The sequence below is a fragment of the Panthera uncia genome, chromosome D2, assembly GCF_023721935.1.
Source record: "Panthera uncia isolate 11264 chromosome D2, Puncia_PCG_1.0, whole genome shotgun sequence".
In the NCBI taxonomy this organism is placed as follows: domain Eukaryota; kingdom Metazoa; phylum Chordata; class Mammalia; order Carnivora; family Felidae; genus Panthera; species Panthera uncia.
The window spans coordinates 16,756,254-16,769,035 of record NC_064818.1 but is presented as its reverse complement, the minus strand read 5'-3'; the positions used below and the strand labels follow the sequence as shown (position 1 = coordinate 16,769,035).

General features: G+C 42.5%; 1 protein-coding gene and 1 pseudogene across 6 annotated transcripts in view; one reads left to right on the top strand and one right to left on the bottom strand.

Moving 5' to 3' along the window:
- The window catches only part of TTC13 (tetratricopeptide repeat domain 13), an 83,567-nt gene that overhangs the window by 47,847 nt on the left and 22,938 nt on the right, over window positions 1-12,782 (bottom strand). For all 6 annotated transcript variants that reach the window (XM_049645037.1, XM_049645036.1, XM_049645038.1 and 3 more), the window contains exon 4: window positions 9,336-9,406. In XM_049645037.1, the coding sequence (XP_049500994.1) occupies window positions 9,336-9,406 (71 nt within the window). The remainder of the gene's footprint in view (window positions 1-9,335; window positions 9,407-12,782) is intronic.
- Window positions 4,814-4,953, top strand: LOC125933574 (uncharacterized; annotated as a pseudogene).

Here is a 12,782-nt window from a genome sequence, read left to right as displayed (position 1 = left end):
TCTTTGCGTTAAAAAAAAATAATAAAGAGAACCAACATTAACGAGCCCTGTGCTAGTTTCTGTCACACGGTCATCTCCTTTAAAACATCCTCTCAACAACCCTATGACCCGCAGCGTCCGCGATCGTGTGCTCTGGGTGGGGAAACGGAGGCCTGGGGAAATAAACGGTTAGGCGCGAAGCACTGGGCAATGCTTCTTCCCAGTTTGTCCCCTCGCACAGTCATGAAATCATCTGAAAAGGGAAGAACCTCCCAGTGCCAACTCCATCGAGCAACAAGAAACGAGTCCACTCCACAATCGGTTGGGGTGAATGCAGTCCTTTATGCTGTATGTCAGAATAGGAATCAGACCCTTTCTGCAAGCTGCCCCCTGATGGACTAGATGAAACCCTCCTCAGGCCCAAGGACAGGGTCCTCTGCCTCGCCACCAGGTCCCCACAAACAGGTCAGTGGTATGAAGCATCCCACTTCCTGAGGGAAATGTCTCTCTTCTACATTTAGCCTCTGCAATTTCTACCTCTTCTCGGAATCCTTCCTCTGCATTTAAGAAAGAAGATAGAGCTTCTGGCTATATCGTCCGGGGTGAAACTCTTGATGCTGCTAAAGAATTGAACAGAACTGGGGGCGCCTGGGTGGCGCAGTCGGTTAAGCGTCCGACTTCAGCCAGGTCACGATCTCGCGGTCCGTGAGTTCGAGCCCCGCGTCGGGCTCTGGGCTGATGGCTCGGAGCCTGGAGCCTGTTTCCGATTCTGTGTCTCCCTCTCTCTCTGCCCCTCCCCCGTTCATGCTCTGTCTCTCTCTGTCCCAAAAATAAATAAAAAACGTTGAAAAAAGAATTGAACAGAACTGTACCAGATGAGGCACTTTGTAGACTAGTCTATCATTCGGTTTCAAATGTGAGATAGGTTGTCTGCCCGCATTGCAGAAAAAGACACAGCAACTCCAACAATAATGAGAAAAAATAAACGAGAAGATTCCATATATTGGAAAACAAAAAAGACTACTTGAAACAGAATCAGGTACACCCGTATCAAGCAGCAAACTGGTGCATCAGTGGCCTCAACCCAGCCGGCAGACTGGCTCACGGTGTATAAAAATGGGAAAAATTCAAGTAAACAGTGAAAGATCTCTAGCTTCACTTGAAAAATCAAAACATGCAGCAAAGATAAGCCCATATTTTTTGCATTCTCTCATGAAAAAAAAAAAAAACTAGAGCTAAGTACTGGCGGCTTCCTTAGATGAGGGGTGTGTACTCATCAGTTTCCCGGAAGCCCACCCATCACCTCTACGTCACAGCAGTCCACTTTGCTCACTTAAACCACTTCCCTGGCTCCAGACGGTTCTGTTTGGAGTTGGGATTTATAACTTATATGTGACTGGCATGAAGGGCTCCATGCTATGCATTACATGGGAAAAAAGTCCAAGTTATAGCACTGCAGGGGAATGCCACTTCCTTTTATAAACAGTACTTATAAATGATTTGTGTGGGTCCATACGTGCACAGAAAAGAATGCTCCAAAATGCTAACAGCAATTTTCTCTTGGGAGTGGGATTACGAGCTATGTTCCCACTCTACTTACTACTATCCCTTTTCCTTGTTCAAGACAAACATGTATACATTTATAGTCGGAAAAAGATGTTTTAAGTAATATGCGTTATAGAATATCGACATGTTTATTATAAACAAAACATTTTATTCAAATAAATAGTTGGAATACTTGTTATAAACTACAGCAAAATCTAGAAAATGAGGAAAAGCACAAAGGAGAAGGGCACCCCATAATCCTGCCACCCAGAGATAATAACACTTGAAACATTTAAATATCCTCCCTGGCTGGAAAATAAAAAAGGCAGAGAGTGGGGCACCTGGGTGGCTCAGTCGGTTGAGCGTCCGACTTCGGCTCAGGTATGATCTCACGCTCCGTGGGTTCGAGCCCCGCGTTGGGCTCTGTGCTGACAGCTCGGAGCCTGGAGCCTGCTTTGGATTCTGTGTCTCCCCCTCTCTCTCTGCCTCTCCCCTATGCACTCTCTGTCTCTCTCTCAAATATAAAAAAATAAATAAAAATAAAAAAGGCAGAGAGGCTAGTTTGGGGGGAGAGGGATACAGGCATGGAGGGAGAGGAAGAGCAGGGAAAACAGTTTCCTGATGAGGAATTAAGGTAAGATTGACTTCATGTGTTTCCATAGCAATACCACCTGCCAAGAGACAGAACAGTCCACAAAAAGTAGTACAGGCTGGGGCAGGGGGCAGTGAGCCCACATGGCTCTTCCCCTCTGAGGACATTCTCCAGTGAGAGGAACACCTGCTCTCAGATGTGTAATGTCTCAAAATATATGATCTAAGAAGCTTTTCTCCTAAAACTGAAAAAAAAAAAAAGTTATAAGGGGCAAATCAGAAAAAAAAAAAAGTTCACGTAAATAGTTCTTCTACTGAAGTGGCATCTCCATACACCCTATATACCTACAACAGCCACATTCAAACATACTGTGGCTCTAACTCATAGTAAAATGCCTTTTACGTCGTTACCCAGGATACACATACATTATGTCCGTGACATGCACGCGCACACACATACACGCATTAGAAATGAGAGTTGCACTAAGTCAAACCTAGTCTTCCTATTGACATGCAGTCTTCTAGTTTCTATTCTAGTGTGTTTCATTTTTTTAAAAGGTGTTTGTCCTCACTTGCCAATCAATTTCAGGCCCTACTAAAAGGCAGCAACTCACAATTTGAAAAACAATGAGATAACATCTAAATGCTTTGGTAGAAAATATCGGTCATTTTCTTGCCTTGTTCAGTCTCATCTCCTTCCACTTTCCACTCATAATTCGTACTCTGTAGACGAGTACTACTTCATAGCTCCCCAGATACAAGACACTCTCCCAAGCTCAGCGTGCTACACATGCTAGTCCCTCTGCCAGGAACACTCACCCACCGCCTCAGCTCAAACACCACCTCTCCCCTGACTCCTTCCAGACTCCCCTGGAAAATAAATAAGCTCCTTTGCCTTGGTCCCTACTGTATACCGTACAGACATTAGTCATTTGGTCAACAAATACTTAGGGCCAGCTTTCAGCCATGTCTGGTTTCATGTGTGAGGAATACCATAGTCACCAAAAACAAAGACAGAAGGTAAGATTCTTGCCTTCTTGGAGTTTAGCCAAAGAATCGCAAACATAAATGTAAAGTTACATGGGTTCAGTAAGAACGAGAGTAGTAAATAGTGCTGTTAGCAAATGCATAAAGACTAGACACGGTTAGGAAGGTTTCCCCAGGAAGAGGTGCCTTGGATGAAATGTGTCACAGGTGAGGGCATCTCAGAGTAGCTGGTCCAGGCAGAGGGAGCCAAAGGCCCCAAGGCAAGCAGGAAGTATAGCATCTGCTCCAAGATGAGTTTGGAGAGGTAGACAGGGACGTTATTAAGGATTTTAATCTTTAAGCTAAAAACAACAGCAAAGTACGTGTGTGTTTTAAAGTGCAAAAGTGTACGTGTATGGATGGCGTGCATGTGTGTGGAGAGTGTGAGGTGATAAGCCAGACAACCATGCCTGCACCGGTTATCTGGCAGGTGACAGTGGCTTGGCTGTGGTTTGACCAGAGGCAGGAGAAGCAGAGGGACAGGAGAGGTCCTTTGGGAGCTATCCAGAGAGAGTTGGTGCTGAAATCAGCAGCACACAGATGTGTGGAACAGGTGGACTCACGTATGCCAGTGAAGAGGGTGCCACCCATTGATCCGGGCGGCACTGGCACACAACTAGGGATTCCTTCTCAGTTATGGGTAGGGGTGTGTGGAGGGATCAGGGGAAAGCATGCAGTCGAGTTGGAGCCTCTTAATGGATATAATTGAAGTCATTCTCTTATTACTCATTATACTGCATCTGCACATTTGTCACCCACGGTGACAATCTCCTCAAGGGAATGTATCCTCATGTCGGGATTTGTGACACTTAGTCTTAGCCTGACACGTGAGTCTTAATATGTAGCAGTTGTTAGTTAACAACAATCACTGGCCATTTTTTAGGCAGACAAGAAGATTTTAATGAGTATTAAAGACTATCAGATCAAAGTCAGCTTGGCCTGGCCTCCTCTTCTCATAGGGGGAGCAAGCAGATGACCTGGCCAGAAACAATGGGGTACCGTGATTGGAAAAAAAGCCAATTCATAGTTCCATAAGGCAAAGCAGGGTGACACGTGTGCCATTGGAATGGCTCCAGGTGGGCCACCAGCGATCACAGCTATAATATTTTATAGCAATAAAAGATTTCAAGCCTTTAAAAGATAGCCATTAAACAGTTTGTAACAGTTCAAATATCTGAACACTGACAACTTCCTGAATTTGGTCATCATTATTTTGGCCCTTAGGATTTTATATGTGGCTGCCACTGGCAGAGAACCCTACAGTGGCCCCACGTGCCTCACTTCCCCAGCCCTCCCTCTGGGTCACCCACGTGGTCTGATGCTTGTGGCAGTGACTTTCAGTTCTGCCAGTGACAGATAACAAGTTGTATCAATCAAGACGAGTAACAAAATCTATTATTTAACAACAACAGTAATTATACATCCTGCTATACTGTTTAAAAAGAAATTCTAGGGCACCTGGGTGGCACAGTCAGTTAAACATCTGACCCTTGGTCTCAGCTCAGGTCATGATCTCACAGTTCATGAGTTCGAGCCCCGCATCAGGCTCTGCGTGGAGCCTGCTTGGGATTCTGTCTCTCTTTCTCTCTGCACCACCCTTCCCTCCCACCCCCCACCACCGCTTGTGCGCTCACTCTCTCTCAAAATAAATAAATAAACTTAAAAAAAATAAAAAGAAATTCTAGAGGCCACTGGCTGGCCAACGAACTCACAAGTGTCAGTAGTGTTCTACATAAGGGGCAAGTCTTTCCCTAACACCATGAGAGTCTCTGGTCCAGTGAGTGGAGTTTGATAGTAATTCTTGCCACATGTAAAAAAAAAAAAAAAAAAAGTAATTCTAAAAAAAAAAGTAAATTGAATACAGAAACCTAAATAGTGTGTGAATCTGTAAGGGATTATTGTGGTTGTTATTTCAGTTACAATCTAGTATTAAGAGGTCCTAAATTTAAAGGGCAGATTTTCTTACCTTTCTTGATTGATACAAGTTTATTATTTTGTCTATCATGGGCTTTGGATGTTAACAAGAAGTCAAAGATTTTTAAGGAATGTCATAATGCATTATATTTTCAGATAAAAACCAATGTTTACTTCTAAAAACAAATTGGGCTCAGAACACCCATTTTTCAAAAGATTTTTGAGTCTACAAGTCTAATAATATTTACGTTTTGTCAAATGTTCAGCATTTTACTTTATTTTTTTAAATATTTATTTATTTTGAGGAGAGTACAAGCAGGAGAGGGGCAGAGAGAGGGACACAGAGGATCTGAAGCGGGCTCTGCACTGACAGGCTGACAGGAGAGAGCCTGATGTGGGGCTCGAACTCACGAACCACAAGACCATCATCTGAACCGAAGTTGGATGCTCAACAGACAGAGCCACCCAGGTGCCCCTAAGTGTTCTGAATTTGAAATGACTTCAATGAAAACTAAGATTTCAATCTTCCAATATTACTTACTTTATGCGGATGCACAATCATTGTATAATAAGATAGTTACATTACTGGAATCATGTACACTTAGATGTCTCAAGTCCCAAGACATCGATCTCCTTAAATTCAGAAAGGTCTAATTTACTATCCTCATTATACCATTTATAGAGTGGCTTTAAATTTTACAAATATTTATTTTTCCACTACCAAGCCTGGCCTTCTGATTAAAACTCAAAAGTCACTGGATCAAAGACAAATAAGTCAAAAAAGTCAGTGCACAGCAAGGTAATGAGGACTGAGTTTTGCCCGAGCTGCAGACCCACATACATAATTACATGAAGGATGTTCACAAATCACACAGAGAGGCATGTTTCCTATTTTGTCTGCTCGTGTGAAATAAGAAACATTTTTATGGATTCAGTTCCACCCGAAGCAGATAAGCTCAAGCCCACACAATTAATAACAAAGGCCAATGGCTTCATAAAACTTCTGTAGCACTTAGCTTACCGAGCCCCGCCTGGGGACCAAAGAAGCACAGGGAATGGTTCTGCTTTTCAAAAACACGGTCTTCGATGCACGGACATGCGGAAGGACACTCAGAGACAGCACTAATTCACAAGCTTTTAAACCAAGAATTTTCAGTGCAGTCTGATAGATCTATCAAGCTTTGAAATTATGCTCAGTTAGAAACCTGGATGCTTGAGGAGTTTTTTTTTCCCTTCCTTTATAGCTGTACCAAGTACCCCCTAGTTAGAGAACTACTCAAATACCTCACGGCAACAGAAACTGTGGAAACATCTTGTAAGTTTGCCCCTCATGGTGCAGCTAAGAAAAAAAGGTTTAAAAGCTTTACATCAAAAGGTCACACTGGAATTTAAGTAGCCCACATGCACAGATCCAAATTGCACATTAAACGATCTTATAAAAACGATAAATCTCATATAATCCAAGCCCTCATGGTCCCATTTGTTTTCAGCTTTCTGTGAAAAGAATCAGGTTCCACACTCTGCTGCTGGATACTGGAGGAGCTCACGGGCTATCCAAACGAAAAGTCTTGTCAAGCGTTCAGGAGCTCAAAACCCCTGAAACGCTTGTGTGCAAACAGTTACCACTGCAGGTTTGCTAGAGGACGTGTGCTGGCTTACAGAGTTTCTGCCCGTGCAAAGGGTCCTGCAGGGAACAGGTGAACACCCACTGGCACGTACTGACAAAAATGGTCCTGCAGTGGTACTCAGTCCAGTCCTAACATGGACAGGGAAAGGCAAGAGGGCAGCATCCATGCAGCAGTGGTGAGCAAACCGCTCTTCAGGACCCTGGACACAGAAAAGTTTTGTCCTGAAAGGCAGGACTGAGTTTCTCATTTAAAAAAATAATAAATTTTTAAATGTTTGTGTATTTTTGAGAGAGAGAGACACACACAGCGTGAGCAGGGGAGGGCCAGACACAGAATCCGAAACAGGCTCCAGGCTCTGGGCTGTCAGCACAGAGCCCGATGCGGGGCTCGAACCCACGGACCGTGAGATCATGACCTGAGCTGAAGTCAGATGCTCAGCCGACTGAGCCACCTAGGTGCCCCTCTCATTAAAATTTTTGAAAAGAATTTTAGCATTTTTTAACCAATCTTTATATCCTGTGTTTCTCGTAGTTATGGAACACGAAGACATCGTAACAAATTTTCACTGAGCTCTATCCAAATGCCTCTGCGTTTGCTCTTGTTTACTACTCCAGTGTGTTGTGCGAATAGGCTTTTCCACACGTGTCCTGATGTGGATAAGGCTGGGAAGCACCGAGACAAAGGAACAGAAGACAGAAGTCACCAAGAACAGCACGAGCAGGAAAGCCAGAGGCATTCTTGTTCCTACATCAAAATGTTTCTAAGCGGTCACCCGGGTCTGTCCTCTGTGAGCCCATAGTATTTGAATTTCTGCTGTTCCCCATTCTCTGTTCCTGCCCCATCAATAGCCTGCATCACCAGAAAAGGAGTCCAACTGTATAAACCACACATGCTCAAAGAAAACTTTCCCACTTGAAAGCAGCCCATTGTATCCCAGACTGATAAAAATGCTATGTCAAATACCCGTATATTAAGACCTTGCCTGGACATATAGAAATTTTGATCTACTTTCTGAATGCAATGGCAAGAGAAATACGTTTTAAAACAATAAACAGATAAGACGAGGAGTAGCATAGAGCCAACGGAAGCATAAGATTACAGAGACTTACTGAAAAACATTTACAGTATAAAATTCAGTGAAAAGTAATATGAAATATTACGTGTATTCAGATTATAAAACACGAATGCATACACGCTTTGAAAGGTCATACGCAAAACAACTTCAATGAACGGTACAGTGGCAGAATTAGGAAATTTTTTGTTAAAGTTTTTCTTTATGACTCTTATACTGCCTTCAACTACAATGGTAAAAGTAGTTTTCAAAAAGTTGAATGAATTGATAATATGTCTGAAAGCTCTCACTGTTTTCTGCTATCAGTTACCAGAGATTAACTGACATTTGCTTCTATAAAAGTACCAAAACCTCCCTCTCAAACCAGGGCCAAGTGCTAACTGTGTGAAGTGCTCGCTTATATTTTCCAATATTGCAAGGCTTCACAGAAAGGCGATTTTTAACATTAGTAATCTACCCTTCATCCTTCAAACTCTGCTGAAGAATGGTATTCCATATGAGCACTCAAACACACGACGGCTTGAATCTCTGTGATTTCGAGGATGAAGGCACGATTGTCAATATAATCAATTCGAAAAAGAAAACAAAAGTGGTGCAGAAACTCCCAAATGAGTATTCTAAAATTCAGTTTACCTGCTGGATTGTAAATTATCTGTTGGTTCTCACTGTATTGGCACAGACGAACATGCTAGAATGCTGCTTTGAGTAGCTAAAAGGAACTGAGCACTTACTCTGTGCCAGGCACTGAGTCCTAAGTACTTTACAGAATATGTCATTTAAACCTAACAAGAATATTTTTGGAGGTAATGGTTATTATCCCCATATGCCAGGAGGTTAAATAACCTGCTAGCAACCAGCAGAGGGGATTAGAACATGGGTATAAGTCTTTAACTCTAAAGACCATGCTTCTTCACTACACTACTCTACTGGACACACGCACATCGACAATCGGCAATGGTCAGCATCTACAAGAACACCGTTAAATAAAGATAAGGGTGTAAGGCTAACAACGTTGGGCTATTTTACGGGTCTCCACTGCAACTCTTACACATGTTTGTTTAAGCCTTTTATCTTAACCAGATTTTAATGCAGCCATCAATCAGTGAAGGCTCAATGCGGCCACTGAGGAGTCTCACAATTATACTTCAAGGGGAGAAACAAACCCACGAGTGGAACCATGCAGATCACCTCCTGCACAGAAAGTGAACCTGAATGTCCAGCATCCGTATCTTATGGGGGATGGCATGGTACAGAGCAAAGTGAACGGAAGCTAATGGTTTTCTTTTCTTTTAAACTTGCATTTGAGTCCCATCTCTTCTAGCTGATGGTGGGGAGACTCTCAGCAAATTGCTTGACCTCCTTTGATCTCATTTTCCTCCTTTAAAATAAAGTAAAACTGCAAAGATGACATGACAGCAGTGTTTCAAGGCCCGCGCCAAGAAAGTGCTCAGTCAGGGCTGATTTCTTTCACTTTCTCACATAACCTTAAAGTCAATGTATTCTTGTAGCGCTTTACGCATAAGCCTGTATTTCTGTCGTGACTATAAGCTTGAAATTACATAATTAAGAAGAGAAATTACCTGAAGCATTGTTGAAAAATGTCTTATGGCTTCATCATAGAGACCACTGCCAATCAACACATAAGCAATAGCTATGAAACAAAATACAAAAATATTAAAAGAAAGAACAAAGGATCTCACACCAGAATCGGTGACTAAATGCTTTGCTGAATCCTAAAAGGCAGCTCCAAGGGCTAGAAGCAGTTAAAGAAAACCTGGAAGTTAAGAAGATGTAATTGAATTCCTTCCACCACTCGCCACTTGCTATCAGTCTTCTGGTGCTTTCTAGATTTAAATTATTAAAGCCATCTATAAAACATTGCCTACAGAAGTAATTATCTTTTTCTAAGCCCATTGTTCACTTTCAAATACCAAATAACCTTTATGATGTTTCCCACCTATACATCAAAAGAGCTAGTAATAAGCCTCAACAAAACCCACATAACATGACAATGTGGTTTTATGGTGAAAGTTAAGAGAAACACCCAAATAGCAGCACAAGTCTCAATTCCGGGGCGGGGGGCAGGGGGGCGGTGGTGGTGCTGAACTCACTGCCAGTTGCCCAGTAAGAACAAAAACAGAGGCTCAAATTAATACATATGAGCAGAATGCTTCATTGTAGCCAATTCACAACAGTGCAGTGCAACAGTCTTTTTCCTACTTCTTGTATTCAAAATAGGGCCAAAACACTACTCTAAATATACACTAAAGATGAATAGTTTCCAGTCAAATTGTGTAGGTAAGCGGTATTTTGAAATTAGAGCCATGACAACCTCCTAAAACACAGCAATATTTGGACTCCATTTTTTCACCTGTCCAAACTAGAATACATTATTGATATTCTATATTACATTTCATCTCTAAAACTTGCCCTAACTCCCTAAATCCCCAAATATCCCTCAAAAAACTGTATTCCTCGCTCAAAACAATACTATTTTGGTCACATTTCTTTGCAAATAAAGCTTTACTGCAACACTCTGATTCTAGGCCCTAACAGGTGTTCAAGGAGACAAGCAACTAAATCTTTTCTTGTCCTGAAGAGCTTAAATTTCCTGCCAGTTAAAAGCAGTGAAAACATTCAATGCAGAAAGAGACTAAGTATCCTTATAGTTAACCTGAAAAAGGCAAATTTCAAAAGCACTGAATGTCATAACAAGACAAGAGCTTTGGGGGCATTCTTCAAAACGAAGAGGGCTGTCTTTGTCATAATTTCTTTGAAAAGAGAAATTACGGTCAAACTCATATTCAGAATAATAAGAATGGATATCATTCAGGTGTATCAGATGACCAGATGACCAGAGACACCCTTGGGGTGCGGGCCAGGAGCAGCTGGCGGGAAAAACAACAAGAGTAATAGGTGACGTGCATGGCACTCTGTACATTTCCATGTATTAACTCATTTGCTCCTTGAGTGCAGTGAGGCAGGTACGAAGATTATCCCCATTCAAAGACAAGGAAATGAAACTTAGTGCAGTTAAACAAACTGTCTGAAGAGAATGCGCAGTGACACAGGTCCCAGGCTGCCCGCTCTGGGACCCACCCTCCAGACACATACCCTGCCATAGACCACGGCTGTACCGAAACTGCCGTGTGCCAGGCTGGCCTGCAAAACGGTTTGACTTTCCTGATGATTACATGAACAGGGACTGAAATAGAAACGTATCCTGTTTGGAATGCAGGAGGATGTGATGTATTGGAAGGCCAAGATAGGCGCTCAGGTTCTGCCAAACACCGGTGATCACGGGAACCTCAGTCACTTCTCATTACTCTCTGGGTCTTGCCTAACAAGCCTGCAGAACATTTTCTTAGGTTCCTTTCAGACCTAAATTTTTCGAATTTCCTACCCATCTCCCCATAATCAGTAAATATCTGTCGAGTGAACAAAAGAATAAGCGACCCATAAAAACAAATATAGTGTGAGGGGATAAATACTGTACTTGGGGACATGTTTCAATTGTTCTCCGTGGCTCGGCTGTTGAACCCCACTCAAATAAAATCAAACGCAGCTCTCAAATCTTTCTAAGAGTAAATGTGTTTTGAGAAAAGCCCAAAATAATCCATTAAAAAAAAAAATCCAAATCTTGGGGCACCTGGGTGGCTTAGTTGGTCAAGCGTCCGACTTCGGCTCGGGTCATGATCTCATGGTTCGTGAGTTCGGGCCCTGCTTTGGATTCTGTGTCTCCCTCTCTTTCTCTCTCCCCCTGCCCTGCTCGTGCTGTTTCTGTCTCTCAAAAATGAATGAACGTTAAAAAAAAAAAAAAATTTTTTTTTTAATCCAAATCTTGCAAAGATATAAATAAGTATTAGGGCCAAATGTTGCTGTGGCAGTACAAAGACATAAAGAGAACACCGGAATTCTCACAGAAATCATTACTGACCAGAATTCTACATCTCCTGGCAATGTGTGTGTTGACAGAAGCTGTTCTTCCAAGAAAAAAAATGCTGTGATATGAAAGATCCTAAGCCATGTCAGGGCCTATACTATCCAGATCCACTAGGATTAGTCTTAGACCCCATACCAGGCCTTTAATTACATCACTTAGTATGTGAATACAGGGCTGAACAGATCCAAGGATTTCAGAAAAGGCCAAATCTGATTTAACAGGTAATTAATTCTCAAAGCCCACTGAAAGAATAACACCAAGAAGTGATTAATACTTTTAAAAGAGTCAACTCTTTGCTTGCACAAACAGAGCAAAGAAGCCAATACAAGAAGCACTCAGTCTTTATTTTTTTAAGTGAGCTCTAGGCCCAATGTGGGGCTTGAACTCACGACCCCGAAATCAGGAGTCGCGTGCTCTCCCGACTCAGCCAGCCACACGTCCTGAAGTGCTTAGTCTTAATATAAAATGCGTATGGCCACAGAAAGGATAAAATAATTATGTATAAAGATAGAAAAAATTCCCAAAGGTGCCTCGGGTCACCAGGTACCAGGTAGGAACACGTGCTTATGGGAAGTCCATCCAGCTGCACCGTTCAGTCTGGTCTTCAATTTTGTTTCCACTCCTTCAAGTGTAAGCTGACTAGGCAATGAATGAGACACACCCAAAGCACGTCAGACACTGGTGAAACCAGACTATTTTAAAACATGCCACGACCCAGCCAACTTGCAGGACCCCTTTGCAGATCTGAATGAACTCAACTTTTCTGCACTCACAACAATAACTGACTGGCCTCACGGTAAAATTAACCCACACCTAGCTATTTTATTACACAGAAGATTAAGTAGGTGTGAGTCCCCTCGGCTTTCACTGCTGTGCGGCTCCGATTTGATGACAGCCCAAGTGACCTTTTAATGAATGACAACCGTTCCTAAGGGCTCATGACCATCATTATTACTTTCCAGAGAAACACAGAGGTCAACACGTCCCTACCGATCATTTCCTCCAAACCTTGTACGGTAAAACCTTGGTTGGCGAGCATAACCCACTCTAGAAACACGCTTGTAATCCAAAGCACTTGTGTATC